The sequence below is a fragment of the Larimichthys crocea genome, unplaced genomic scaffold (genome assembly GCF_000972845.2).
Source record: "Larimichthys crocea isolate SSNF unplaced genomic scaffold, L_crocea_2.0 scaffold533, whole genome shotgun sequence".
Taxonomy (NCBI): domain Eukaryota; kingdom Metazoa; phylum Chordata; class Actinopteri; family Sciaenidae; genus Larimichthys; species Larimichthys crocea.
Genome location: NW_020856972.1, coordinates 270,697 through 298,626, shown reverse-complemented (window position 1 = coordinate 298,626; position 27,930 = coordinate 270,697). Strand labels below are relative to the sequence as shown.

At 41.1% G+C, this 27,930-nt stretch overlaps 1 protein-coding gene across 7 annotated transcripts in view; it reads left to right on the top strand.

Moving 5' to 3' along the window:
• The window catches only part of fat3a (FAT atypical cadherin 3a), a 169,758-nt gene that overhangs the window by 105,009 nt on the left and 36,819 nt on the right, over window positions 1–27,930 (top strand). For 4 of the 7 annotated variants that reach the window (XM_027276720.1, XM_027276719.1, XM_027276723.1 and 1 more), the window contains exons 4-13: window positions 2,868–2,929; window positions 7,249–7,563; window positions 8,225–8,435; window positions 10,161–10,229; window positions 12,167–12,306; window positions 16,084–16,359; window positions 18,103–18,313; window positions 18,408–21,136; window positions 21,255–22,626; window positions 27,695–27,891. In XM_027276720.1, coding sequence (XP_027132521.1) covers window positions 2,868–2,929; window positions 7,249–7,563; window positions 8,225–8,435; window positions 10,161–10,229; window positions 12,167–12,306; window positions 16,084–16,359; window positions 18,103–18,313; window positions 18,408–21,136; window positions 21,255–22,626; window positions 27,695–27,891 — 5,582 coding nt within the window. The remainder of the gene's footprint in view (window positions 1–2,867; window positions 2,930–7,248; window positions 7,564–8,224; window positions 8,436–10,160; window positions 10,230–12,166; window positions 12,307–16,083; window positions 16,360–18,102; window positions 18,314–18,407; window positions 21,137–21,254; window positions 22,627–27,694; window positions 27,892–27,930) is intronic. The other 3 variants (XM_027276724.1, XM_027276722.1, XM_027276721.1) reach the window with 1 other exon arrangement.

The window sequence follows — 27,930 nt, the reverse complement described above, 5'->3', positions numbered from 1 at the left end:
GCTCTTTGTTTACAGTTAACACACTGTCACTGTCTAAGTCATTTTGTTTGCTGTTCTCTATGATATGATATGATATGATATGATATGATGTGATATGATATGATATGATATGATATGATATGATATGATATGATATGATATGATATGATATGATATGTGGGTTGACTTCATTCTGTTCTGTTTCTATTCTCTTTCCTGCAATGAGAGAGTGGCCTCAGTCCAATTAAGATATTTGATTTGAGTTGAAGTACAGTACCCAGTATAGGGATGGTAAAAGGTGTGTGTGGAAGAACACACTGTTACGTGTGGTTACAGGTTAAAGTGTGTGTGTGTGTGTGTGTGTGTGTGTGTGTGTGTGTGTGTGTGTGTGTGTGTGTGTGTATTCAGTGTTGATTTCTTCTGTTCTTTCTAATCAAACCTGCTTCATGGTCTCACACTCCCTGTGTCCTGTAGACAGAAGAGGCACTGGCCTGCCTGAAGATGAGAGATTTTTAATGTGTTTAATTAATTCAGGTAATTAATTTTCATGGTTCCCTGATCTGCTGCTGTTTCTTTTAGTCAGAGGACAGTCCAGCACACACACGGCTGGATTAACCTGTTAGGGGTTATGGAACACCACCACCTTCTGTCCTGTGTGTACTGTGTACTGTAATATTCACTCTCAGTTGAAGCAGTGTTTACATAGTTTGTTCTATTTAGACACTGCTGACAGAGTCCTGAGGTCTTTGAACAAGAAACGTTTGTGGTTGAGACAAATTTGTCAATAATCAAACATCCAAAAATAAATCCTGGCCTCTGGGGGTCTGGGGCATTTTGGCAGTTGCCCTCTTACCCCCTGTATTTGGACATAAGCATTTCAGTTATTAATAAACCAAAACTGCCAGACAGCTGGTGAAGAGTTAAGATCAGGCCTATGAGGTACTCTGTAAGCACTGATTGTGTTAAAAATAAACTTAATTATGATTATTTAAATAGTTTTTGACCATGATGTACCTGCTCTGTTCTCTTCTGTTCTTGTTCAAGTGATTGTTCTAATTATTGTGATTCCTTCTAATTAGTAACCAGGATTCCAGTTAGTGTTATTACGAATGCACTGCAGCTGCTGAGACTTAACATCAATACATCCATTTGTAACTTACACACTCATAACATGCAATGATGAAACATGTCGTTGTGTGATTGTGTAAAGTAATGTAATTGGTCTCTGTGGCTGGCAGGTATTTCACACAGACAGTGTGTGGTCAGAGGAATGAACTCTGAATATACCGAAATGTTGTAATCTTGTACATGTGTGTGTGTGTGTGTGTGTGTGTGTGTGTGTGTGTGTGTGTGTGTGTGTAAAGTTGTTTTTGTCTGTGTACATTGTCATGCTGTGATAACAGCTGGTTACTTACAGAGAGACACTGTGTGTGTTGAGTAGTTCAGTTGTTGATGTGATCACATTGTCTTCCTTGTTAAAGCTAATAAATCGGTACTAACAGATGCAGGAATGCAAGTCAGCTGCTCCTGGCTTGTTAAGCATGTCAGTCTGTCCGGCTAATGTAGCATGAAAGCCAACAGTCATTTTCTCATTAATCAATAGCATTTTTCTCTAATTGTTGAGCTTGTATTTCTGACTGGAACAGTCCACAGCTAAGTGGTAAGCATCGATGCTGTCCCTTTTCATCAATATTATTAAAATGTTGGAGCCTGGTTCTGATGCTTGGGGTCAAACCTTTAGAGGACAGCACAGCACCGGCAATTCACACATGTGAACAGAAGTTTCTAAAAACACCACGTGTTTCTGGAATTACATACTACACTACCAAATTGTTGAGCAGAATCCTAACATCCCTAATGCCTTCCCAGTGGAATGGCTTATCTGTTTGTCTGGAGGTTTTACAGGAAGAACCTTCCAGGGCTATCCAGTGGTGTGTAATTGCTATGGGGGCTTCCTTCCGTCCAAGCCACAAGATCTGCAGACAAACAAATGGTGTCATTCTGCAGAAATCATAAAATGGAGAGTGTCCAAATTAAAGGTTGATTAGGTTAAACCTTTAAAGGTAAAGGTTAATCCTCTGTGAATAAAAGATAAGACAGAGAGGATTTAAACTGTGTTCCTGTTGCAATGATGATGCAACATTAGGTGAGAGTGAAGCAACATTCAGACTACACATCAAGAGTACAAATACTGTACACAACAAACATGTACAGTGCTCAATTCTCAGTTTATCTGTATGTCTCATTTCTCCAGCAAAAAGACAGCAGGATGTGCTTATCTTCATTCTTTGTGTGTTTGGTTAATGGTCAGTAGAAGTAGTGTTTTGATTTGATTTGGGATCCTGATTGATTGAGTGATTGATTTCTTGACCACTGACTAAACCAACACTGACCTCTGCTCTCTGATGCAGTGCAGAGGAGGACTGACAACTTAGCATGTATTGCTACTCAGGAGATTTAAAGTTTTTTTTTTTTTTTTTTTTTTTACCTTCATTGCTTTGTGTTGTATTCCATCCATCCATGTCTGCTGTTTATTGGAGTCTCAGTGACAGTAGACAGAGTGAAGTCTAGATGCTAACCCTAGATTTACAAACTCTCATATCCGCACTTGACACAGCACTGTGTCCTTGACTCTGCAATGGCACATATAAAGAGGGCTGCTTCAAAATAACCTTGTCTAAATATATCATATCATCAATACATTATATTAATCATCACATCTTTGACTCTTTCTCTTGCTTCAGTGTAATATAAACAGGGCAGCCATTGTGTCTGACACTCACAACTAATAACCATGTCACTTAGCTCATTTGACATACTATCAGTGTGTGTACGTGTGTGTGTTTAGTCTCTGTTCTAATTTATCTTTCTTTTGTTTTCTGTCTCAGGTCTGATCACCACAACGCCCAGGAAACTGGACCGCGAACAGCAAACAGAACATGTTTTAGAGGTAAGGATATAGTCTGTGTTTGTGCGTGTGATGTGCAGTGTTTGTGTAAAGTAATGATTTTGACACATAGCAGGTAATAGAGGACAAAGATTGAGAACGTCATTGTGCCAGGGGCAGCAGCAGGTAGATGAAGGACACAGCTCTGACTTTTTTGCCTCTGCTGGACCAGCAAACAATCAATCTTTGCTCTGAAGGTGAATCACACTGAGATAAATCACTGGAAGAAATAAAAGAATATTTAGGACATGCAGGCTGATGTGGATATGTGCCAGCACCAAATTCATCAAGGTCAGTTGTGTCATATTGAGGCTGGGTATCTAACACATTTCTTTGTACAAACCAAATTTACCATGTGCTGGCACACAGGTATGTGCCCCCTGGCAGAACCATTGATCTTGAGGAATACTCTTATCACTGACAGTAAAACCATTCCACAACCAGAAAGCCTGGATAATGGAGAGGTGAGGGCTCTATCCAGAACCAGAAAAGCTGCCTTTCAGGTAAAAAGCATACAAGTAAAGACTGGAAGCCGTTTTCATGGAGGCAAAGCAAAGGCATCAGGAGAGGCCTCAACACTAACACCAAGGACTTGTGGCAGGTGATCCAGACCATCACAGGCTACAGAAGCAGACTGCCTCCATCATGTGTGAGGCCACGTTAACAGATGAGCTGAACACCTTGTGTGCTCACTTTGATCTCCTAAAGAATCAGCTGTCAAGCCTTCCCCACCTCCAGAGGACCTGCCACTGTCAGTATCCACAGGAGATGTGAGAAGAACTGTCCTGAGAGTGAGTGTGAGTAAAGCTGCTGGGTCTGATAACATCTCTGGCAATGTACTAAGAACATGTGCCAACGAGCTAGCTGACATATTTAACCATTTGGATGAAATACTCTGAAGAACTGGTTCTCCAGCACATCCAAAACATCCTAACCAGCCTGGACCCTCACTAGTTAGAATTCTGAGGCTATGGATCCACTGAGGATGCTATCTCCATTGCCCTGAAGGAAATAACACCTACATCAGAGCTGACAGTTGTCACAGTGGTCACAGCTCCTCCACTCTAGTTTTGGAAATCAGAGCCCCACAGGACTGTGTGCTCAACTCCTTCTTACTCACACTGTACACCCATGACTGCAACCCCCAACATGGAGAGAACTCTTCACCAACATTCATATTGGGAGGAAATCAACAATGTTGCAGGTTGGGCAGAGAATGAGCCAATGCTGAACACTAAGAGGCAAAGACACAGATCTGTGTATCACACATCTCCACTCTGGTTAAGAGAAGAACCTGAAGAGAGAAATATTCCCATGCTAGCAAGATGGAAACATTATGAACTGGCCTGGGATGTACATGGCCCAGGGCAGGAGGGTTCAGCAAAGTGAGATAGAAACATCATTGGTACCTATCAGTAGAGGACTAGTATATTGCTAAAGTGATGTGCCATACCTGCACAGAGCCCAAAGGACGCTAAAAGACACCCCATACACAGTCTATTCACACTGCTGCTGTACCACAGACTACAGAGCAGCTTCCTTCCTCAGGCTGAGACTCCTCAATTCATCCTCCACACTCCACCATAAAATGTGTTTCTTGTAAAGGGACAATGACTTGCATTTTACGGTGCAATCCTTTGTTGCAGAAGGACAAACTGAATCTTGAACCTTGGCGAGAGTAAGGAAACTAGGACATGAACCTGATTTGTACATGAGTTCAGATTATTTTGTATAAAAAAAACAAATTGTGTTTATTTCTTAAAGCAAGGTATCAAAACGTGTTTGTTATATGCCAAAACTCAACAACCACAATTTCAAAATGGTACCCAGCCGAACTTGCATGACAGAGGACTCACAGCGATGGTGCATTTACACTCCTTTCTCAGGAAATGAATGGAGCACGGCTGACAATGTCCAGTGTGTGTTAAGCCCAATGTGCTCCAATGCAGAGGCTGCCAGGATTTAGATGACGACAAATCGGCTCTCTTATCCTCCACACACACACACACACACACACACACACACACACACACACACACACACACACAGCTCTTCAGTGTCCTCAGTTAGGTTTGCATTAGTTTGGTAATAGAGCCAGTCTGAAGATACATTGGTCTCTATTAGATAATAATGTGAACCTGTCTCTAGTCTGCTCTACCCTGATTGGAGATTAGGCCAGTGCCTTGTGCAGCAGCGCCATTATGTCCATCCTTCATTTGTTGGTGTGTGTAAAGCACACAGTGCACAGTCCATCTAACATTTACTCTGAGGTGTTACACAAGCATCACATTATATTATATTTGACTGACTCATGAACAGATGTGATACAGATACTGGGATGGCTGTGCCTCAGGTGATAGAACAGGTTGTCTAGTAATCGGAAGGTCAGTTCAATTCACAGTGGTGAATAGGTGTTCAATTCAACCATCAATTAATTGTGTTCACTTTTATTGAGTGAAGAGGGCATAACATTTTTTTTTCATTTCATAATTTTTTCATTTTTCATTTTATTTAATACACACACGTTGTGCTGAGAGCTCTTATAGAACTCTCTGTATTTATCCTACTCTTCTTCCTCCTCTCTCTTATTTTCTATTCTATTTTCTATTCTTATTTATTATTCCATATTACATTCTCTCCATCTCCCCTCACGTCATATAGTCTGCTTGCCTGCCTGTTTAGAGATAACTCTTTCTTCATGATCACTACAGGTCCTCATATCTGGCATTTTCTAAAATGGCATATGGTATCGTTAAATCAAGTCAGCCATGAGCACAGGAGAAATGAACTGCTGCTGCATTGTAAATCATGGGCAGGTTGAAAGTGATCGCACTTTGAGAAAAATTCATATAAATGTAGGACAACAGAGAAAAGCCTGCCTTATGGTGATCACCTTCTTTATCATTATAGAAGTACAATATGCTCCTCATCAACTGGTAGGAGCCATTTACTAGGGGTGGGAATTAAATTGATGTAAATTATGGATTTGTCCGTTTGATTCTGTAATGATGGTTTTCAGCCTCAACACATATGTTTTGCAGTTTTTTGTCTCTGAGTCTAAACACAGTGTAGAAACAGAGTAGCAAAAGGTGAGCTGATGGCCATCGCTGTACCAACAGTCTGCCTGTGATCATGTAAAAATGATGCTCCAGCACTGTGTGGTACTGTACAGAAACAGCACCGAACAAGACCGCAAAGCCCTGCAAAGAGCGGTTCATTCAGCTGAATACACAATATGTGGTGCTATCTATACCAGACACTGCAACAAAAGACTAGAGCAGGGGTCGGCAATTAGCGGCCTGCGGGCCAGATATAATTGATGGTGGGGCAGTTTTGGCCTGCAGGCCGCTAATTGCCGGCTAGATGACGTTGATTTATTTTAATATATATATATATTATATATATTATATATATATCTATATATATATATATTTAAATATATCTTTTAAACCTCATGTTTTCTGTCAAAAATACAACAATTCCACAGATTTCACAACATTTATTGAAAAGTAGCTGATAGGTAACGTGACAGCTGCCAGAACATCCTCGCAGCCTCTTTACTTGACGCACAGGTTGGAACATTAATTGGCACGTGCATGCGCTGTAATCTGTGGCAAATAAAAGTGTCCTGTGGCCCTCATGCAACGTATAACGTGAACAAATATGTTTCATTAAATAAAAACAAAACAAAACCAAACAAGGTCGGCTCAAATATCAAATAGCCTAAAAAATGTGAATGCACATCAGCGGCATGGGGAAACAGATCTGCACTGCTGTATACATTAGTTACAGCAGGTTGCTAGGGTATGTTGCCTGTTTCATGACAGACGCCAGGAGATGCAGCAGTGGGCGTAATAACAGCACATGGAAGCAAATTAATGTTTTAAATTAAAATAAATGCATTTTTAAAGTTAAATAATGTTTATTTTTAATATAATAGAAAAAATAGAAGGAAAGCATGGTCATAGCCCGCAGTGGAATTGTCAGAAAAAAAATTGGCCCGGGTCCAAACTTATTTGCCGACCCCTGGGCTCGAGGAATCTTTAAGGATCCCGACTACCTCAATTTTCAGAAGAATTAGTAATGTTATCTGATTAATAAGTGAAACAGATAATTGCTTTAAGTGACAAATTCATGAAATATCATGTCACCGTGTCAGACTTTTTTAAAGTTAAACAGGAGCACCTGAACGCATCATTATTTAGGTCTCTGTGATGTTAGACTGCCTAATTACACTCCGTGATGAGCGACATCTTCCAGGTGGAACACATTTTCTGCATATATAGTTGTACTGAATCTCTGGCTCTGTTGTGCCCCTGCAGGTGTTGGTGTCAGACGGTGGCCCTAGTCCCAGGCAGAGTACAGTGTGGGTGATGGTTCTGGTCCTGGATGAAAATGACAACAAGCCCACGTTTCCTGAGAAGGTCTACCAGGTCAAACTTCCAGAGAGAGAGCGAAGAAAGAAGAGCGAGCCTATCTATCGGGTATTCGCCTACGACCGTGACGATGGGCCCAACAGCGATCTTTCCTACAGCATCGTGGATGGCAACGAGGACGGGAAGTTCTTCATCGACCCTAAAACTGCAGTTGTATCTTCACGAAAGGCCTTTACTGCAGGGAGCTATGACATTCTGACTGTACGTGAACTTTTATTAATTATTAAGCTGCTCACAGCTCAATAATTGATGCTAACAAGTGTTTTCTCTGTACTCTCCTCATGCCATGACTTCACACTTGTTTCCTCTGCCAGAGAACTCTGTTTTCTGTTTATCTGTTAGCAGGATAAAAACTTCTGTCTGAACTATTTCTTGTTTTGGGGGTGACTGATTTTGAACTATGTAGCGATTTATATTTCATTTTTTAACATATGACAGGTCTTTTATTCATGCAAACTTGGAATCGGGCAAAGCAAGCGACTACCCCAGAACTCCAGGTGGCCTGAAAGCTGCAGGCGCATTATTTATCAGCTGCTTTAATAATCAGTGCTGTTTTATTATCTGATGTTGAGGCACATAATCTGATTTCAAGACGTTGTCTATTATTTCACTTAAATATTAAGGATAAATATTCCCACTAAACAATCCTGGAACCTGGTAGTATTCCATCATAACAAATATTACATTCATTTTCAATTGAATTGATGCACCCTTGCTTCAGAATGTGGCATTCATTCCCCCAATATAAACATTCTAGTTTGGGGTTGGAGTTGCTAGATTTCACTACACATTGCATCTAAACATACATTTCAAAACTGATAAATATCCAAACTTAGTCCAACTTCTGTGCTTCGCTCTTCAGATTAAGGCGATAGACAACGGCCGTCCTCAGAAGTCCTCCACAGCTCGCCTGCACATCGAGTGGATCCGTCGCCCTCCACCCTCCACTCTCCCACTGCTCTTTGATGAGCCAGTCTACAATTTCACCATCATGGAGAACGACAAGGTGGCCGAGATTGTGGGTGTGGTGTCCCTGCAGCAGAGCTCCACGCCCTTGTGGTTTGACATCACAGGTAAAATCCCCCTATAGGATAGGAGGACGCTTTGTCAGCTAGTGGAGGGCTTTGTGTAGTGTGAGCTAGGGTGTGCCCAGGCTCGATGCATGGTGTGTGTTGGTGTGCGTTGGTGTAATATGAGATGCAGCTCAGGTATTGTGGCCTCGCTGCATGATCTGTTATGCTCTGCCCATCCTAGTCACCATGGTGACAGCTGTTGGGTCTCTGTGCCGTATAGGAGGTAAAGCAATGAAACAGTATAGCGAACTGATGTGGACTGAGGGAGGATAAAACAGATCTTCATGTTTGTTATCTTGAGATAGTTACATTCCCTCTTAGAGACAATTTAAACATATTATTTATGACAGATTTACATCTTTTTATAATATCTCTGCTGAAAAGGCACTGTCTCAATTTAAATAGAGAACGTAACACTTAATTCCCTTTGATCTGTCAAAGTTCACTTCCCCCCTCTTGAAAGGCTTAACCACATTATGTCATGTCAGGTGTGGTAACAGTAATTGAATAATTCTAATAGTCATTTATTTTTATTATAAATCTGTTCATAATTAATTCAATACTACATGGACAGTTTCCCAGGCACGATGCATGCATAGCACTGTGGGCTCCAGTCAGCCCAAACTAGAATTACAACAGCTACCAGGAAGGACTGCGGTTCCCATAATGCACCATCCATCTTTCCTTTTGTTGTTACTGAACAATGACAGTCAGTGTGTATCCATTTGGAGATACCTTCTGGCTTGTGCTTCTGGCTCTCCATAGCTCTGTCCATCTCTCCTCTGTCTCTGGCTTCATGTCTCTGTCCATGTCTCTCTCTTTCACTTCTTCATTCATGACTTGTCAGTGTGTAGATACATCCTGCTCTGGAACCACATTTTCTCAAAACATTTGATCTATTTATTGACAAGAGACAACAACTGTGTTCATCTTTGTACATGTAATAGTTAGAATAAAAAAAAAAACTAAAACAATCCTAGCAGCACCATGCACCCTCTGCTGTTCAATACGGCAATCAACAAAATGGTAAATGTTAAATGGACTGTTCTTATATATCTCCTTTCTAGCCTTCCGACCACTCAAAGCTCTTTACACTACATATCTCATTCACCCATTCACACACATTCATACACTGATGGCATTGGCTGCCATGCAAGGTGCCAACTGCTCATCAGTTTGAGGAGCTAACCATTCACACACATTCACACACTGATGGCACAGCCTACAGAAGCAATTTGGGGTTCAGTATCTTGCCCTAGGACACTTTCAAACCGGGGATCGAACCGCCGATCATCTGATTAGTGGACGACCCGCTTCGAGTCGCAGCCGCAAAATCCGCGAAATCCAGCACCTCAGATTAGAGCCCACATCAATGATTCATAGAGCAGCTGACATATCTCAACATCAGCTGTGTTTGGGCTACTTGAGAGAGTGGTGTAGTGCGGCATCAGATGACCTGACCTCCACATTCACAAACCCAATTTAGATGAGTATATTGAGGTAGCTGAAATGACCTTGTTAAGGTTAGAGAAAGCAGCATCAGTGAGTCACTGTCGCAGTATGAAACCAAAATTAAAAAAGTTATCCAAGGTTCATCTCATCTGTCTCTGTCCCATCTCATTAGACTGTTTCCTCCTTTCCTCCTGTCTGCCTCCCTTGATCCTGTCTGTCCCTCTTGTCTCACCTTCTCTCTTCTCTCTCTCCTTAATGCTTCTTGCCTGGAAGGTCCCAGGTCTTTCCGTGAGATGTTCTATATTCTGCAGAGCGCTTGTGGCAGGAACTGTTCCTCAGAAGGTATCTCGCTTCCAACTTCCACTTCGGCTCTTCTCTCTCCCTTCTCTACTGCCTTCCTTTTTCTTTTTCCTCGGCGCTCATCGTTCCCCCCATGCTTCTCATCAGTGCTGCTGACATATCCGTGTGATTGGTTGGTTGGAGGTGGTTGGGCCAAGGGGAATAAACCACACAGAAGCTCAGCCTGAGTGGACGTGTGTGTTTGTGTATGTGTTAGTGTTTATCTTGTATCTATGTGTGTAGATGTGTGTGTGTTTCACATTAACAGACAAAGCTTTAAAAGGTGTCACAACCTTTTTATCTGCTCCCATGGAAACAACCCCTGGGTTACCTCGGTGACAGCTCTGTCTAATGACCTGCTGTTAGCAGCACCTGTACACACATTCCATATGGAATTAACACATGCCTTTATGTAGCACTTCACATGTGCACACAAATCTCCTATTAGCTAAACTAATGGCCACATAAAGAATAACTGGACTTGTAGCAGATTTCTCTCACAGATGTTCAGATATAAACTGTAAACCGATTAGTGATAGAAATGTTTTAATAAAGATAATGTTGTACCTGAGGTCAGTAAGAGAGAAGGAGAAAGTAATAAAGGCTCTGCACTTTATCTGACAGATGAACATCATACATGGATGAGTAAAGAAACTGCTGAGTGACTAATCCCTCCATGCACACACACACACACACACACACACACACACACACACAAATACTGTATACAGACTGTAGAATACACACTGAACATGAACATGCTCACAGGACATCCATTAATTAAACCAGCTTCAGTCTGACCTACATTACCTATTCCCCCTCACGAAGATAAGACATAGAGCTCTTTTTTATTTTATGATTTTATTTTATTATTGTTGGCAGATATTTCAGGTTGAATCTGACAGTTGTAACATTATTTAGGCTGCCAAATCTGTAGTTGCTGGCGTATGGAGACAGGCTTGTGTAGGTCTAATCCGTGGGACTCTCCACCTGTCAACAACGCAACAGAAAGTGTGAGTGACAACATATATTCAAATCTATCATTTTAGTCCAGTTGATTATTCATTTTGTCCAGACACTGAAGAGACAAGTGAAGACTGAATACCCCATCAGTCTGACAATCAGTGTTAACCCATCAGACTCTCTACTGCTTTACTGCAATTACTGTGATCGAAGAGGTGAGCCAAAATATGAGTGACCTGAGGGGAAGTCAAATTGGCTCAACAAACAGACACACAGTGGGACATTAAGGTACATCTTGCTGGGCACACACACACATACACACACTGTATGCACAAAAACACACAGCAGAGTAAACCTTGTCTGAGTGATGGCAGACTGAGGTCTGTGCTGATGCTGCACTGAGATCATGGATTTATTAAACAGAGACACCACAGAAGCTCCACACTCACCACAGACACACACATCACAGACACACATTGCCAAAGTTGATGGGAACTAAACACACACACACAGAGGGTTTGTGTTGTTGTTGTTGCTTGCATGGCTGTTGCTGGTGCTTCATTGTGCAGCTGTGATCTCATGCAGTGTGTGTGGAGTGTGTGGTTCTGGCGTGTGTCTATATGTGTATGTAGATGTGTGTATGTGTTGGGGAGGTCAGCTCTGTTAGCAGCCATCCCTCACTTCACTACACTATCACACACCCCACGGAAAATCAGTAAAGAGTGTGTGTGCAGCAGTGATTTCCAGTCATGTGCTGTTCATTCTGTCCGATAACATTTGGACCGTTCTATACTTGAGTGTAAAAACAGATTCACATATTTCACATTTCTGCACATTACTGAAAACCATTGGTCTATAAATAAAACTTTTTTTGTGTGTGTGTTATCCACATATTCATCATAACTGGTGTATTTTCTGAGTGTGTGTGTAAGTTGACACTGTGTGTGTCACTGTCTGACCTTTCTCCTGTGGAACAGGTGGAAACAGCGACAGTGTGTTTGACGTAGAGAAGGCCGTGGGCACCATCATCATCGCCAAGCCTCTGGATGCTGAACAGCGCTCCTTCTACAACCTGACGGTGCAGGCTTCAGATGGCAGCAACACTGCATACACGCAGGTAGGGCACCACCTTTCATTGTTTGGTGGTATACATTTCTACCTACAGTACAGTTAAACACTGATGCCTGATTAAGCTCTAGCACAAAAAAGATAGACAGTGTGCACGGATCCTTTAATGTCCTCTAAAATTCTGCTTATTAAGACTCAAGCCCAGCTTCACACCATTCCCATATGGACTTTCTTTACTTCAACAGTTTAAGATCATTTTTACTTTTCCTGGCACTAGTTCTATTTTATGATTGTATACATGAAAACGGGTTGGCCTTCATATCATCATCATAATTATCTAAACACAATAAGTACTTTCTGAGAACATGGTGGCATTGATAAAAATTAGGTCAGGTGGGTTGAGAAACATGAGCAGTCACATGATCACACCACATTAAACCACTTTATTGGCATATAGTGCATATAAAAATAATCCTCATTGAACAGAAAAATTGTGTCTGCATATTCTAAGTACAGGAGTCACAGTTGGAGCAGGAAGTGTAAATTCTGATTCATGTTTACAACAGACGACTCACTAAACTGCAGAATTCTGGAGGGGCCAGAATAATATGAATAGTAATAATAAGGCCTGGCCGCAGACGTCAACAAAAATCACTCATATTAAAAACCTTACAATTACAGTGCAAAACAATCTAGGTGTTGCTATGATACATGCATCAAGATAAGATATGATTCGATAAGATAAAATAGGCTTTATTGATGAAATCTGTATCTGTCCTCAAATAAACTATAAATAAATAAAGATATTAATCTTCAGAAACTCTAATGAAAGCTAAAATGTTGATAGGCCCGTAGTCAAAGAGATGTTAATGTAACTCTGTGGTTATTGTTGAGGCCATAGTCTGTAGTAGTGTTAAAGTGGAATGCATCTGTCAATATGATGCAATATCATACAGTAGCAAGAAGTGCAGCCTCCAAAGTAAATATTAAGTTAAATAAGGTGTTTAACTTGTTTCTTAGGTTATGAAGTTGACTGCTTTTTATAGTTTTGCCTTTCTTTCTTTTTTTTCCACACACATATACATGCAGACATACATACACACCTGTAAGAAGGGAGGAAGGTTCCCATATAGAGGGTCAGTATGACATCAGGGAATGTTGAGCCACAGAAGGCCAGCTGCTGAACAGGGTTTAATTTTAGACTTTTGGTCTGGCAGTCCTCAGCTCTCGTCTCCACTTCTTTTCATGTTTTCTCTGGATAGGAATCAGTACAAATCTCAAGCTGCTTTTTCTGGATGTGTGTATAGTGCACACTGTCACTTTCCTCCAACTCCTGCTCCCTCTGCTATTTTGTACTTTGTAATCCTTACAGAGTACAGTTGGTGTATTTTAGTAGGGGTCTAGTCAGGCTCAGTGGTCAGCACTGTCGCCTCACAGCAGAAAGGTTCTTGATCTTTTGTTTTCCCTAAGGGTTTGAAACTTTCTACCTATATTTCTGTTGTTTTTCTCCCGCAAGACTTATAAAGCTCAAATTGTACTTTCCAAGTCCAAATGTGTCCATGTGACATATATTGTATTTTTTTTTTTTTGCACAGGCATCAGATGTCCGCGTGCTGTCAAAAATCATTCTCTTTTCAAGAACTGTCTTTGCATGTCTTTGTAGTGTAGAGGCAATGAACTGAACAAATGCAGATGACGGCAGATAACTTCATACAGTTTCTCTCCTCAAAGGCATTTATGGTGTTGCATATGGCTGTTCACAAGTTGACTTGAAAAAATAGACAAATTGAGAGAGAGACAAATGACAAATATTTGACAATTGTAGTCACATTGTGATTGGTCAGGTGTACTGTGCTGTATATTAACTAAAATTGTCAAATATTTGTCATTCTGGAACACACACTCTACAACAATGGTTGCACGATCTGTTAAAAGTTGTAGTTCTTTTACTCACAAAACAAAAAAATCTATAAATGATAAATAATAAGTCATAAAAATAAATATTTTATAGTGAAGTGTGGAGGATGAATTAAGGAGGCTCAGCCTGAGTCTGTAGTCTGTAGGCAGTGAATACTTCTGTAATGCTTGCCAGATGGCAGCTGGGTGACCTGGCTAAAAAAAACAAACAGCATATATATCTAGAGCCAGTGTTTAGTTTGTCCATTTGAGGCAACTATAAGTCTCTACGGCTGACTTGCTAAGATCCACAGCTGTGATATAAAATACCAATTCTAAGGTAACAAAAACATAATGATAAACGATTCATGTTTTCAGGCAATTACACTGATGAGAACAGAGAATATATTAAACAAATTTGGAAGAAAGGTGATTAATAATTCAGAGAAGTTACCAAACCTCTAGTTGAGTTCAATGGAAGTTGTGTAGTTAAAACAGAGCTCAGGAGCCTATGCATGTTGCTGTAGCTACTATAGTTAATGGATGTGAGTGGATGTATGCTACACAAGGAGACCACAACAACTGTGACTAATCAACTTCCTGTGTTTTCTCTTACAAATCCCTGCTGCTCTTTAAGGTTGTTGATAGAAGACGACATTAAAGTCCAATTTCATATGCAGTCTATCTGACGTAATAAGTTGTTTTACATACAGTCTAGTGTTCTGGGTTGAAATGGTGAAATCTCACGCTGAATTAAAAGTCAAAACCTACAGAAAGATGTCTACAGCAGGCCTGTCTTTATCTCCTTGTGTTAAGTATTAACCACTTTATGTTGGCATTTATCACCCATCTCTTCCTCCCTTCTTTTCAACAGCCTGCTAATCAGTCTGCCCAGACCTAACTCCTCTTCTTAGCATGCCAAATTCTATCACAGCCAGACTGCACCAGATTCTAACCTCTTTCCCTCTGCTTAGCTCCTCACTGTAGCAGCAGCTTGTATTCTACTGCCCCTGGCTTCCAGCCCTGGCCTCTTACCTAAACCAGGGTTGGAATCCTGCCACCCATGCCCTGAAACTCTACAGTGGGCACACGGCAACACTAATATGATAGATTTTTACAATAGTAGGTACATGACTGAGCTCAGTGATCCACCAGACATTTGTGGTGAAGAGATTTAGTATCTTTTCTTGATGAACTCGGGGAGCTATTTTTAAAGCAGCATAGCGACCATGTGATGAGTCAGGAATCACAGCACCTGCCCACGCAATATTTGAGTCTTGAGTTATTTATGTGCAGCCCTTCATCTCCTCCTGCTACAGTATTTTGTCCATTACAACACAATGGGGAAAGTACACATTTTACTGAATGTGTGATATATTTTAGGATTGCATTTATTTTATTTCCTGTGACCTATTTTCCCATTGCTGCATCCTACTGCTTCAGCCCTGGTCTCTTACAGGGTTTGGTAAAATTACTCTTAAGTCATTCCTTACAGTCATTACCTAACTACCTGTCTGCCTTCCTATCTGTCTGTCTCAGCCTCTCCTCCTGCATTTTCCTGACTCATGCTGAGCTTGATCACCAGTCACCTGTGACTCAGGAACTTTCCATGAGTCATTACACAGGCAAACCACAAACACACTGCATGACTTCTCTGCAATCTGTACAATGATGCTGTTTCAACTGTGTTATTTTCAGTCTGTTATATAATTCTAGTGACACTGATGACAGTCCAGTACAGTGATAAGAGTGCCTTTGTCAAGATATCTTGTATTTCTTAACACCACTAATTTATCTGTCATCAACTTCATCAAAGTTGAACTCTACACGAAAGCACCACAGAAATGTACTTGTAATTGTACTGGGGGTGAATACTGGTTGTATACTGACTTTCATCACTCTCATTCCTCCCTCTTTGTCAATGTTCCAGGTTCACATCACTGTTATGGACTACAATGACAATCCTCCCATCTTTTCCCAACCAACATATGATGTAACCATTTCTGAAGACACGCCAGCTGACACTGAGGTGGTCCAGGTTCTGGCATCAGACCGCGATGAGCATCACCGGCTCACTTACTCTCTGCAGAGCTCGATAGACCCCGGTAGTATGCGTCTGTTCCGCATCCATCCCACCCTGGGCACCATCTACACTGCTCAGAGACTGGACCATGAAGCCTGTGCCCAGCACATTCTCACCGTCATTGTAAGTCTATGTCACTCTGTCTGCCAATGCCAATGCTGTGGCTCTTCGTACACCTCACTTTCCACTGATAGGGGTCCAATATTTCCTTTCTATTGTTAGAATTATGGTCTCATCTTGAGGTCATTCCCTCAGTTTGTAGAATGATTTGACTGTTGGTCTGATCACTGGGGGCATGAATTGAAGTTGGTTTACAAACTTCTGTCTCAGCAACACAACCACATGGTTGCTCTTCCTGAGTGCCAGCAGAGATTCTGCTCTAGAGCTCTTTGTGAATGGTGTGTAGCAGTGATTAATATTTGTTTCACTTGTGGTGCAGTCTTTGTGTTAATGGAAGTTAGGGGAAACCTCTTTAAGGTTAGACTGAATTAAGTCTCCATCAGCAGTGAGCACAGCAACAGGATTACTGGTTTGTGAGCAGTCTGTGATGCTGACTGATATAAATTCCCTTGGTAGTAGGTGCAGTCTACATTTGCTTGTCAATAACTCTGAATCAGGTGAGCAAGAAAAGGCTAGTTGAGTGTGCCTGAAAGAGCATACTATCTATTATTCCCCACGCCTATTATTATTCTTACGCCCATTACATACACAAAAAACATCAAGTTGAAACTTTGAACACAAGTTGGTAACATCATCGCTAGAGTGGAGAGGGAGAGAGAGAAAAAACTGCTAACTGTAACTGTAAAATGCTCCCGAGGCCACAAATTTCACTCTACAGAAATAATTTATACATAGAAACGTGGGAAAAGTTGTCGTCTCACTCACATTCATCTGCTTAAGCTGTCAGACATATAGTTTCGTCGGGAAACGAACTGATGCGCCAGCAACCACCGACCCATGGCCCCATCTACTCCCATGTTTCTCAGAGATACCAGTATCTTTTCATCGCTCTAAAAGTCCAATTTCCTAACTTTAGCCACATAAAATATATATGTAGACGTTCAGTTAGAGCTCAGGATGCTCACAGTGAAGCCGGTTCAATGATAGGAACAATGGTTCAGCCTAAAAGCCTTGTTGTTCGAGGGGTACTTTCAGCTATTTTTCTCTCTCTCTCAGCGGTATCAAATGTCATAGGAGCTGTTGCGGTTGACTCCTCTGCTCTGATTGGTGGGCTCCACCTGGCCCTGGTTGCTTGGCTACCAAAGCCTGCCCCCCACAAGCCTGATTGTGATTAACTTTATTGAACTCTCTGTATAATAACAATGACTGTCAATATACAGTTTGAATGTCGGCCATTTTATCCTTGTCTCTCACACACACAAACACAGACAGACAGATGAAGAGACAGACAGACATAAACACAGACACACTCACACAGACAGACAAACACACACACAGACAAGACAAAAGGATTTCAAAACAAGAGTCTCTTCAAAATAAAAGATTTTGTAAAACTCTCTCCTTAACAGACACAAGCACACACACACTGGCAGCTATTTAATGTATGGGGGCGACAGGGCCAGAGTCAGGCACACTCAAAATTTCTTTAGAAATTTTTTAGTATTTAATATCATTATTCACCATAAAGTAACAGTGGAGCCAGAGTCAATTTTCAAGTTTGTGCTCTCATTCATGAACTCTACAGTATACATTTAGCAGTTAAGCTTAATACCATGCAGTCAACAGTATTTACACTACAGGAAAGAGGGTCATTTTGTTGTTGTTTTTTGTGTAGTATTTTATTAAAAACTTTTGGAATTTGTTTATTACATGTTCATCAAATTTATCTTTATTTGTTGTCAACAGGTGAAGGATCAAGAGTTCCCATACAGAAAGAACCTGGCTCGTGTGCTAATAGAAGTGGAAGATATAAATGATCATGTACCCATCTTTACCAGTGCTCTGTATGAAGGCTCTGTCTATGAGTCAGCAGCAGTGGGATCAGCTGTGGTCCAGGTCACTGCCCTGGACAAAGACAAAGGAGAGAATGCAGAGCTACACTACTCCATTGAAGCAGGTAGATACTTTTGACAACTACTACCCATTAAATGCCTTTTAAAATAACACTTTGATAAGTTTTTTTTTTTTCTTTGTTTTTGATTTTCCAACAGGGAACACTGGAGATGCATTCCAAATTGAACCAGTTTTGGGTATCATCACTGTTGCACATGACCTTGACTTATCCAGCATAGGCCATTATGTTCTCACTGTCAGAGCTACAGACAAGGGCTCCCCTCCTCTGTCCACCACTACTGTAGTGCGTATTGCTGTCACCCTCTCTGACAATGCTGGCCCAAAGTTCCCTCAGCCTGAGTACCAGGCTGAGATCTCAGAGAATGCTGTGGTAGGAACCTCCATCACCACAGTGAGTGCAGTTAGCCAGTCTACCCTGACATATGACATTAAGCAAGGCAACACTGATCGTGTTTTTCAGATAAATCAGTACAGTGGCGTGATTACTACTCAAAAGCCCTTAGACTATGAGACCACAGCATCTTACACCCTCATAGTTCAGGCTATAAACATGGCTGGAATGGCCTCCAATGCTACTCTCCTAATCCAGACAGTGGATGAGAATGATAACCCTCCAGTTTTCCAGCAGCTTCACTATCGTGGCAGCATCAGCGAGGCAGCACCAGTTAACAGTGTGGTCTTGAACTCAGATGACTCACCCCTAGTAATTAAAGCCATTGATGCTGATCGCAACCAAAATGCACTGTTGGTCTACCAGATTGTTGAAGACACTGCAAAAATGTTTTTCACGGTGGACTCAGGAACTGGCTCCATCAGAACCATTGCTAATCTAGACCATGAGACAATGGCTATCTTTCACTTCCATGTTCATGTGAGGGACAATGGCAGGCCACAGTTGACAGCAGACAATCCAACTGAAGTTACAATCCAAGTGATTGACACAAATGATTCACCACCTCACTTCACTCAGAATACCTATGAAACAGTCCTGTTAATCCCCACGTATGTGGGAGTAGAAGCTTTGCAGGTTTCAGCTATAGATCCTGACAAGGATGTCTCTACAGAGCTCACCTACTCGCTGACTGATGGAGTACTGGAGCACTTTGCCATGAAACCTTCCAGCGGAGTCATCATAGTCAAACAAATTAATTTCTCCAAAGAACGCTTTCGCTTTAGTGTTAAAGTTTCAGATGGGAAATTCTCCAGCACAGCTTTGGTGACCATTCTTGTCCGAGAAGCTCTGGACTCTGGTCTCAGCTTCAGCCATAGCCTGTACTCTTCATCTGTTCAAGAGAATGTGTCAAATATCACCAAAGTGGCTGTGGTCAATGCTGTGGGAAGCCGTCTCAATGAACCATTGAAATACACCTTGTTGAATCCTGGGACTTGCTTCAGAATCCGTCCAACTTCTGGTGTCATCCAAACTACAGGTATACCCTTTGACCGTGAAGAGCAAGAGTTTTATGAACTGATTGTTGAGGCGAGAAGGGAGCACGACCGTCTTCATGTGGCCAGAGTTATGGTTAGAGTCCAAGTTGAGGACATAAATGATAATGCCCCTGTGTTTATTGGACTTCCTTATTATGCAGCTGTTCAAGTCGAAGCTGAGCCAGGATCACCCATTTTCAAGGTTATGGCAGTAGACAATGATAAAGGGATTAATGGAGAGGTGTCTTACTATCTCAAGGATGATCATGGTCACTTTGAGATCAACCGGCAGACAGGTAGTCTCAGCCTCAAGAGGGCTTTTGAGTCTGACTTGTCCAATGTGGAATACCAGATGGTGATATATGCCAGAGATGGTGGTTATCCACCTCTCTCGTCTACTTTAGAGTTCCCCATTACTGTAGTCAACAAAGCCATGCCTGTCTTTGACAAATCATTTTATTCTGTTTCTGTGAATGAAGATGTGGCTGTGCACACCCCTATCCTTGGCATTAATGCCACTAGTCCTGAAGGTCAAAACATCATCTACACCATTGTTGACGGAGATCCCTCTCTGCAGTTTGACATTGGTTTTGACACTGGTGTCATAAGTGTCATCCACACTTTGGATTATGAAACAGCGTCATCTTACCACTTGACCATCAGAGCCACTGATTATCTAACTGGTGCTCGGGCTGAGGTTGATGTAGATCTGGCTGTCCATGATGTAAATGATAACCCACCTATCTTCCAGAAAATGTCCTACAGGGTAGTTTTGTCTGAAACAGCCATGATTGGAACTCCTGCACTTCAAGTTATTGCTACTGACAAAGACTCAGACAAGAACAATGTTGTCCGCTACCAGATCTTCTCAGATTCACATAACAGCACCGATTACTTTCACATTGATAGTAGCAGTGGATTAATCCTTACAGCACGGATGCTAGACCACGAACAAGTCCAGAAATATGACTTCATTGTCAGGGCCACCGATAATGGCTTCCCATCATTGAGCAGTGAAGTATCAGTCATAGTTGTGGTGAATGACATGAACGACAACCCTCCAGTTTTCAACCAGCTGCTTTATGAGGCATACGTAAATGAGTTAGCACCTAGGGGACACTTTGTAACTTGTGTCCAGGCCTCAGATGCTGACAGCTCAGATTTTGACAAGTTGGAATACAGCATTCTGTCAGGAAATGAAAGAATGAATTTTGTGATGGACAAAAAGACGGGAATCATCACATTGTCCAGCCACCGTAAGCAAAGAATGGAGCCTGCCTACAGCCTCAATGTTTCCGTGTCTGATGGGGTGTTCACCAGCACTGCACAGGTTCATGTTAAGGTACTGGGGGCCAACCTGTATAGTCCAGTGTTTGGACAGAATATGTACGAAGCAGAGATAAGAGAGAATTCTGCTGTGGGAGCCAAAGTTATACAGGTTAGTGGTATTGAAATTCATTGAATTGAATATAATCCATTCTTGAAATATGTTTTTCCTTTGTATACATGCATATGTACTTATGTCTGCATTGACTAATACATGGTTTTTATTTCAGGTTAAAGCAACTGATGCAGACCCTGGAGTGTTCGGTCACATCGTTTATACCTTTGTTAATGATTTGGGCAAGGACCAATTTAACATTGATGCAAGTGGTCAGATCACCACTGTAGAAAAGCTTGATCGTGAGGACCCAGGCAATAAGGACATTGTTTTGACAGTAGCAGCCCAGGACTCAGGTGGACGTGTCTCATACTGTACAGTACAAGTTACTTTGTTGGATGATAATGATAATGCACCTCGCTTCCGTGCCACAGAGTACAGAGCTTCAGTCAAATCTGATGTGGCCAAAGGTTTTCTGGTGACACAAATTCAGGCTTATGATCCTGACGATGGGATTAATGCCAGGGTGACATATTCACTTTACAGTGAGGCACATGTTCCTGTGGTAGACATTTTGGAGATAGACCCAGACAATGGTTGGATGGTGACTAAAGGCAGCTTCAGCCACTTGAGGAACTCTGTATTATCTTTTTTTGTGAAGGCTGTGGATGGCGGAAATCCAGTCCGACACTCTCTAGTGTCTGTCTACATTCATGTTCTTTCTCCAGAAACCTTCATTCCTTCATTTGGCCAACATCAATACTTATTTAGCATGCCAGAGGACACTGCCATAGGTTCAGCCATTGGAACAGTGCGCCTCAACACTCCTCCTGAATATGCCTCATTCTCTGCTATCTTTGCCTTGGTTAATGGAGAGACTGGAGAAAACAACCAAGATGGGGTGTTTGTGGTGGAAAAGGATACAGGTTTAATCAAGATTGATAAGCCCTTGGACCATGAGATGATCAAAGGATACCACTTCAAAGTCACTGCCACTGTAAAACAGGCTAAGCTGGATTCTGTGTCTTCTGTCGATGTTGAAGTCAAAGTGTTGGATCTAAATGACAATAAACCAGCCTTTGAGGCCAACTTCTATGAGGCTACAGTTATGGAGGGAATGACAATTGGAACCAGAATTATTCAGGTTCAAGCACTAGACCCAGACTCAGGAGCTAATGGTCAAGTAACATACAGTCTTGGGGCTTTAATCCAGTCAGAAAAGGACTCAGAAACATTGGTTGGCACCTTTAGCATTGACAGCAACACAGGATGGATCTCCACCCGCAAGGACCTGGACCATGAGACCAATCCATCCTACACATTTACAGTGGTAGCCTCAGATCTTGGAGAGACCCTGTCTCTTTCCAGTACCACTACTGTGATGGTAGCAGTGTCGGACATAAATGACAACCCGCCAAGGTTCCTAGAGCAACACTACTTTGGTTCAATTCAGGAGAGCGACCCACCAGGTGAGGTGGTGGCTGTTCTAAACACCAGAGATGATGACAGCTCTGCTGTTAACCGACAAGTCAGCTACCACATAACTGGTAAGTACTGATGTAAATGTCAGTGCATTGCAACTGTATCACTAGACTAAAACATTGTTTGGACAATTCTGCAAAACAATAGTAAAGTTTTGTTTTTTAACATGGGCTTATTGCACATATTTTTAAGTTCATGCTTTTTATCTATACAGTATGGTACTACAGTATTGTTAAGGTTAAGGAAAATATCATGGTCATGGCTTATTATAAGGTCAATGTTAATTGACCATGTTGTATGGACTGATTGTACAGCAGACATTTTGACACATCCTAACAGGAAGCTCACAAATGTATTAATGATTGGTAAGTTCCACTTAGGGGAGGTGCCACTATTATGCCATCCCTGAACCTAATGGAATTAAGTCCACTTGCGTCTGACCTCCCCCATTACCACTGAATTTTGGCGTCATAGATTTTGTGGTACGGAATCATCCAATATGGATAGTGTATTGTGTATTGAGACCCATCTCTAAAATCATAGAACCATTGCCATTGCATATTGTTATCAACTAATATTTAGAAAAATCAGGAGACCTGGATTAATGCTTCCTAGTTCCCAATCGATGATTAAAGACAAAAAAACCTTAGTCCATTTTCAGCTGATTTCAACGTTTTTTTTTTTTAACTATTTATGTAACACCATTCATTTTGAGTGGAACTCAAAGTATTTTACAATGAGGTAAAAGAACGAGAATTTTTACTACTGTTTAACTTTTTTTCGGTGGCATCTCTGGCACAACACCTGCAACTGAAATATACTTATTTTTTCCATCAACAAATTGAGAGACATTTTAGACAAAGTTGCTGTTTGAGGCCCAAAGTCCAGAGACTCAGGTCTGGAGTAGTTCTCTTACCGTAAATTTAATCCCTTAGGTAGAGCATGCAGGAGGAAGAGATGACTCATCTGTAATGATGACTGTGAACTATACAAAAATAATAGATCAAAGAAATGGCTTTGCTGATCTGCTATCTGCTCATTGACACAAAAAAGGTAAAGGTAGGACTCTCCAGGAAACTAAGACAGAGGACTACCATTCCAACAGTTCAGCTAATGAAGGACTTCTAATGAGAAGGAAAACCTTCCTCTAATGGTATTGTAATTAGTATTAGCCTGGAATGAATGACGTGTGAGTGACAATGTGACCTTTGACAGCTAAAGAGGAAGGAAGTGAGGAGGAATGAGCTGCTTCTACAGCACAGGCAGAGAAAGAATAAAATATATAGATATAGAAATGTTTGCAGAAAAAGAGCTGTCAAAAATAGACAGATGTGACCTTTCTCACTTCCTGTAGAGAACCACTTGATGGTACTCAATAGAACAGTGCAACAGTGACAGTGACACTGATGAAGCCTGACAGACGGAAGATCATTGATTTGATTTCTTTAGTTTATATACTTTGATGGAAATTAGGAGATGGCATGATGAACATTTGATCAACTATAAACCAAGATACATAGTAATATTAATTTATGTAATGTATGTAGGGATGTAACGATACACTCAACTCACGACTTGATTCGGTTCATGATTTTTTGTTCACGATACGATTTTCTCACGATTTTTTTTTTTTTAATCAAAATACAGACAAATTATGACCAAATAAAATGATCTTTTTATTCGTAGGAAAAAATCTTAGGTGCTTTGTTTACAGAAACAGTTTGTGCTCTCTTATAAAAAGTGCAACTTACATAGTCATCTTAAACAACAAAACACATGAAAAATATATCTTTTCTTCAGAAACAATCTCACAGTAAACTGCTGTTAACTGGTGTGATGTGCAGTTTTCGCTCATGAGGTGGCGTAATGTTACTTTGCTTCTCACTGTGGTGGCGGCTAATATGCTGCTGCATGTTGCTCGTGTTGCCGCTATATGTTAGCAGTCTCTTGCAATATTTACATGCTGTTTTATAGGGAATCCAAAATGCAAATCCAAAGGTGATTTCAAACTGCTCGGTGCATCCTCTCATCCTCGTTCTGTGCTACCTACGTAGTGACGTAAGTCACGTGACTTGACATCTGACGTTGAACAAATGAATCACCAACCAGTGACTTTTTTTAAGATAACAGAACCTATTTCAAATTTTTTAAAAAGAAGAAAAAGAACATAGTCTACTTTTCTCGCATTTGCGAAAAATCGCGACTCATTTTTTCTGTCAACCGGTGCGAATCGTCACACATTTGTACCGATTTTTAATCGTGTCACGATGCATCGTTACATCACTAAATGTTCGTCATATTTCACCATGTTATATCACTTGTGAATACTTTTTGCCCACCTTTTCCTCTAAATATCAGTTTGGTTATATTATTACTGAAAAGCCTTAACATTCTTCATAACATAACATTCAAAAACATGAGTTAATATTCATCATTAATTACTGCAGACCTAAATTGATGAACCTTTAATTGTTGACTCACTGGACTGATCCAGAACCATAATCATTTTCTGAGACTATATCCATCACCTAAATGGGTAAAGACGATCCTAATAAGCACATTAAGGCCCAAGTTCAGGTCCAGGTTCAAGTTTGAGACAGAGCTCTGACCTCTCTTGGCCTGGGACTGATATCACAGGATTATTGATTAACCTGCTAAGTCTAGGGTTAACCCTGACCTTTTCACTTGAATTCAAATTCCCTTATCATGGTAATAAACCGCACAAGCCAAATCTGCAGGTAGCATTTTTTGTTTTGGCTTACAGCTTAGAATCTATGCTAGTTCTTTGTGATTACTTTCATAAAAAAAAAAAAAAAAAAAAAAAAAAATTCACAAGGCTCTTTTGACCTTTTTGTTCTTAAAAAAAAAAAAAAAAAAAAGTTAAGATGCATTTTCTAAAGAACAGAATAAGTCAGAGAGTAATTTAGACCCAATTTCACTTTGTATGAACCAACAATCTGTATCCATGATAATCACAGGCCTTTGTATTTCTATCTGTTAGTATGTTATTAAAGTAATCTCCCTGTTTCTGTTCTGCCTGGTTGCCCTTGTCAACGGTCAGCTACAGTGCTGGCAATCAACTGTTCAGGCCCCCTCAGACACAATGTGATCTGCAGTGGACTCGCTGCTCGGTTCAGCACACTCAACACATGCACTGTTCTGCGCACCATCGATTTCTCAACACATGAAAAACTCTTGCAAATAGCCCTTTAAAGTATGAAGTAGTGGTTTCAGAGCACAGTGCTGCTGTTGCCATGTTGTGTCTGAAAGGGCCATAAACATCTATATTCTGTTAAGTTTTAAGAGAAAACAAATGAAACAGTTGAGATAAAACAAATAAACCGAAATAAAATCACAGCCACTATAAAAGTAATTGACTAATTATTAGGGATGTAACGATACACTCAACTGACGACTCGATTGGAGTCACGATTTTTTGTTCACAATACGATTTTTTCACGATTTTTTTTTTTATCAAAATGAGCTACAGACAAATTCTGACCAAATAAAAATATCTTTTTATTTGTAGGAAAAAAGTCTTTCTGACCATTACCTTTCAGCTTGAAGTATGAGCTAACTGAAAATAAAAACAACAAGATGATAGCTCATTTACCCTTTAATGAGAGTCCACGGCCCCGGGAAACGGCGAGGTCCGGGCGCTGTAAACGCAGAGCCGGTCGCGGCGCACCTCCTCGGAGGAAATGCGCCCGGCGGGGGCCAGCCAGCGCCGGGGAGAGGTCCCATGAGGGGATCCTCCCGCACCGTGCGGCCGTCCCTGACCCGAGTTTAATCCCCCGGGCAGACTGCGCGGAAGTTGCGGTGATTGGTTAAGATTGCAACACCCCTGAATTCACGGGGATTCACTGAAGTTGCGTTGAAGTTGCAAATCGCAACATCGTGAATTCCTGGCGGGTCTGTGTTATGGTGTCATTTACGGTACAGTCAGGCCTAACGCCAATTACCACTACTGCGCATGTGTGTAGGGGTGTGTGTGTGTGTGTGTGTGTGACACAGAAAGGCAGACGCGGCAGTGGAAGCTGCAGCCACAACGTAACCTATTTCTAATTTTAAAAAAGACGAAAAAGAACATATCCTACTTCTCTCGCATTCACCAAGAATCGCGATTCATTTTTTCTGTCAACCGATGCAAGTCGTCACGCATTTGTACCAATTTTAATCGTGGCACGATGTATCGTTACATCCCTACTAATTATATAAATTATTTTAGATTGTTTCATAATCTGTCTTCATAGTAAATTTCAGCCTTCATATATGCTGTGCATGAAACACACTGTAGATTTGGGTAGAAAATGAGAAACATACAATACATGCATACAAAAAAGGTGTACGAGTTGTCAACTGGAGCCACATGACTTAGACCAGAATGAATATATGGAATGACCCGATATCCACCCCAACCCCCAGACTGAAGTGTGAGAATTAACACTCAACACATTTTTATTTTTATTTTTGGATAAGAAAATTATGGGATTACAACACTGACATAAATCACGCATGCGTAATGAGACCCGCGCGCATGCAAATCAAACATCTGCGAGCACATTTTTTTTTTCCAAGCGTTTTCAAAGCACTCGCAAGCTATTTTGTATCCTGCATCTCTGCTACCTGGAGCAATATTGTAGCCAGCGAAGAGAAAAACACGCAACAACACTTTCCCTTGCTCAGATGTGCGCAGATGCAGGATACATGTTCATGTTTGATTTGCGGTCTCATTACGCATGCATGATTTATGTCAGTGTTCTAATCCCATAGAAAATTAACATCAGCCAACCAATTATTTTGCACCAAGAATGTGTTCAGTTTAGATCATCTGACAGACAGCAGATGAACCTCAGATTATCACATTTACATATAAAAATTATATTTTAACATTCAGCTCTTCATATTTTTTTTTTTTCAGGTCAATTTAAAAGCAACCAACAAACATTTTGAAATAGATTTTTGTGAGGGATGCATAATGACTCATTTAGGCCTGGAAAAGTTCAGGACTTGGACCTGACTTGTTGGACTCAGAACATACAAAACAGAGGCTTACTTCAGACATCATGTCTAAAATGTTTATACTGCTCCTGTGATTAACTACACCTGTCTCTCTCTCTCTGTGTTGTCTAGGTGGGAACTTTCGTGGTGTGTTTGCTCTGGGTCTGGTTCAGGGTGAATGGAAGATGTATGTGAAGTGGCCACTGGACAGGGAGGAACGCAACCTCTACACAATCAGTGTCACTGCTAGTGATGGACTTTTTGTTTCCCAAGCAACAGTGGAGGTGACAGTGATAGACACCAATGACAATAGCCCCATCTGTGATCAGGTAAGCTTCTTTAAAAGGGCAGATTCAACCACAGTGGCA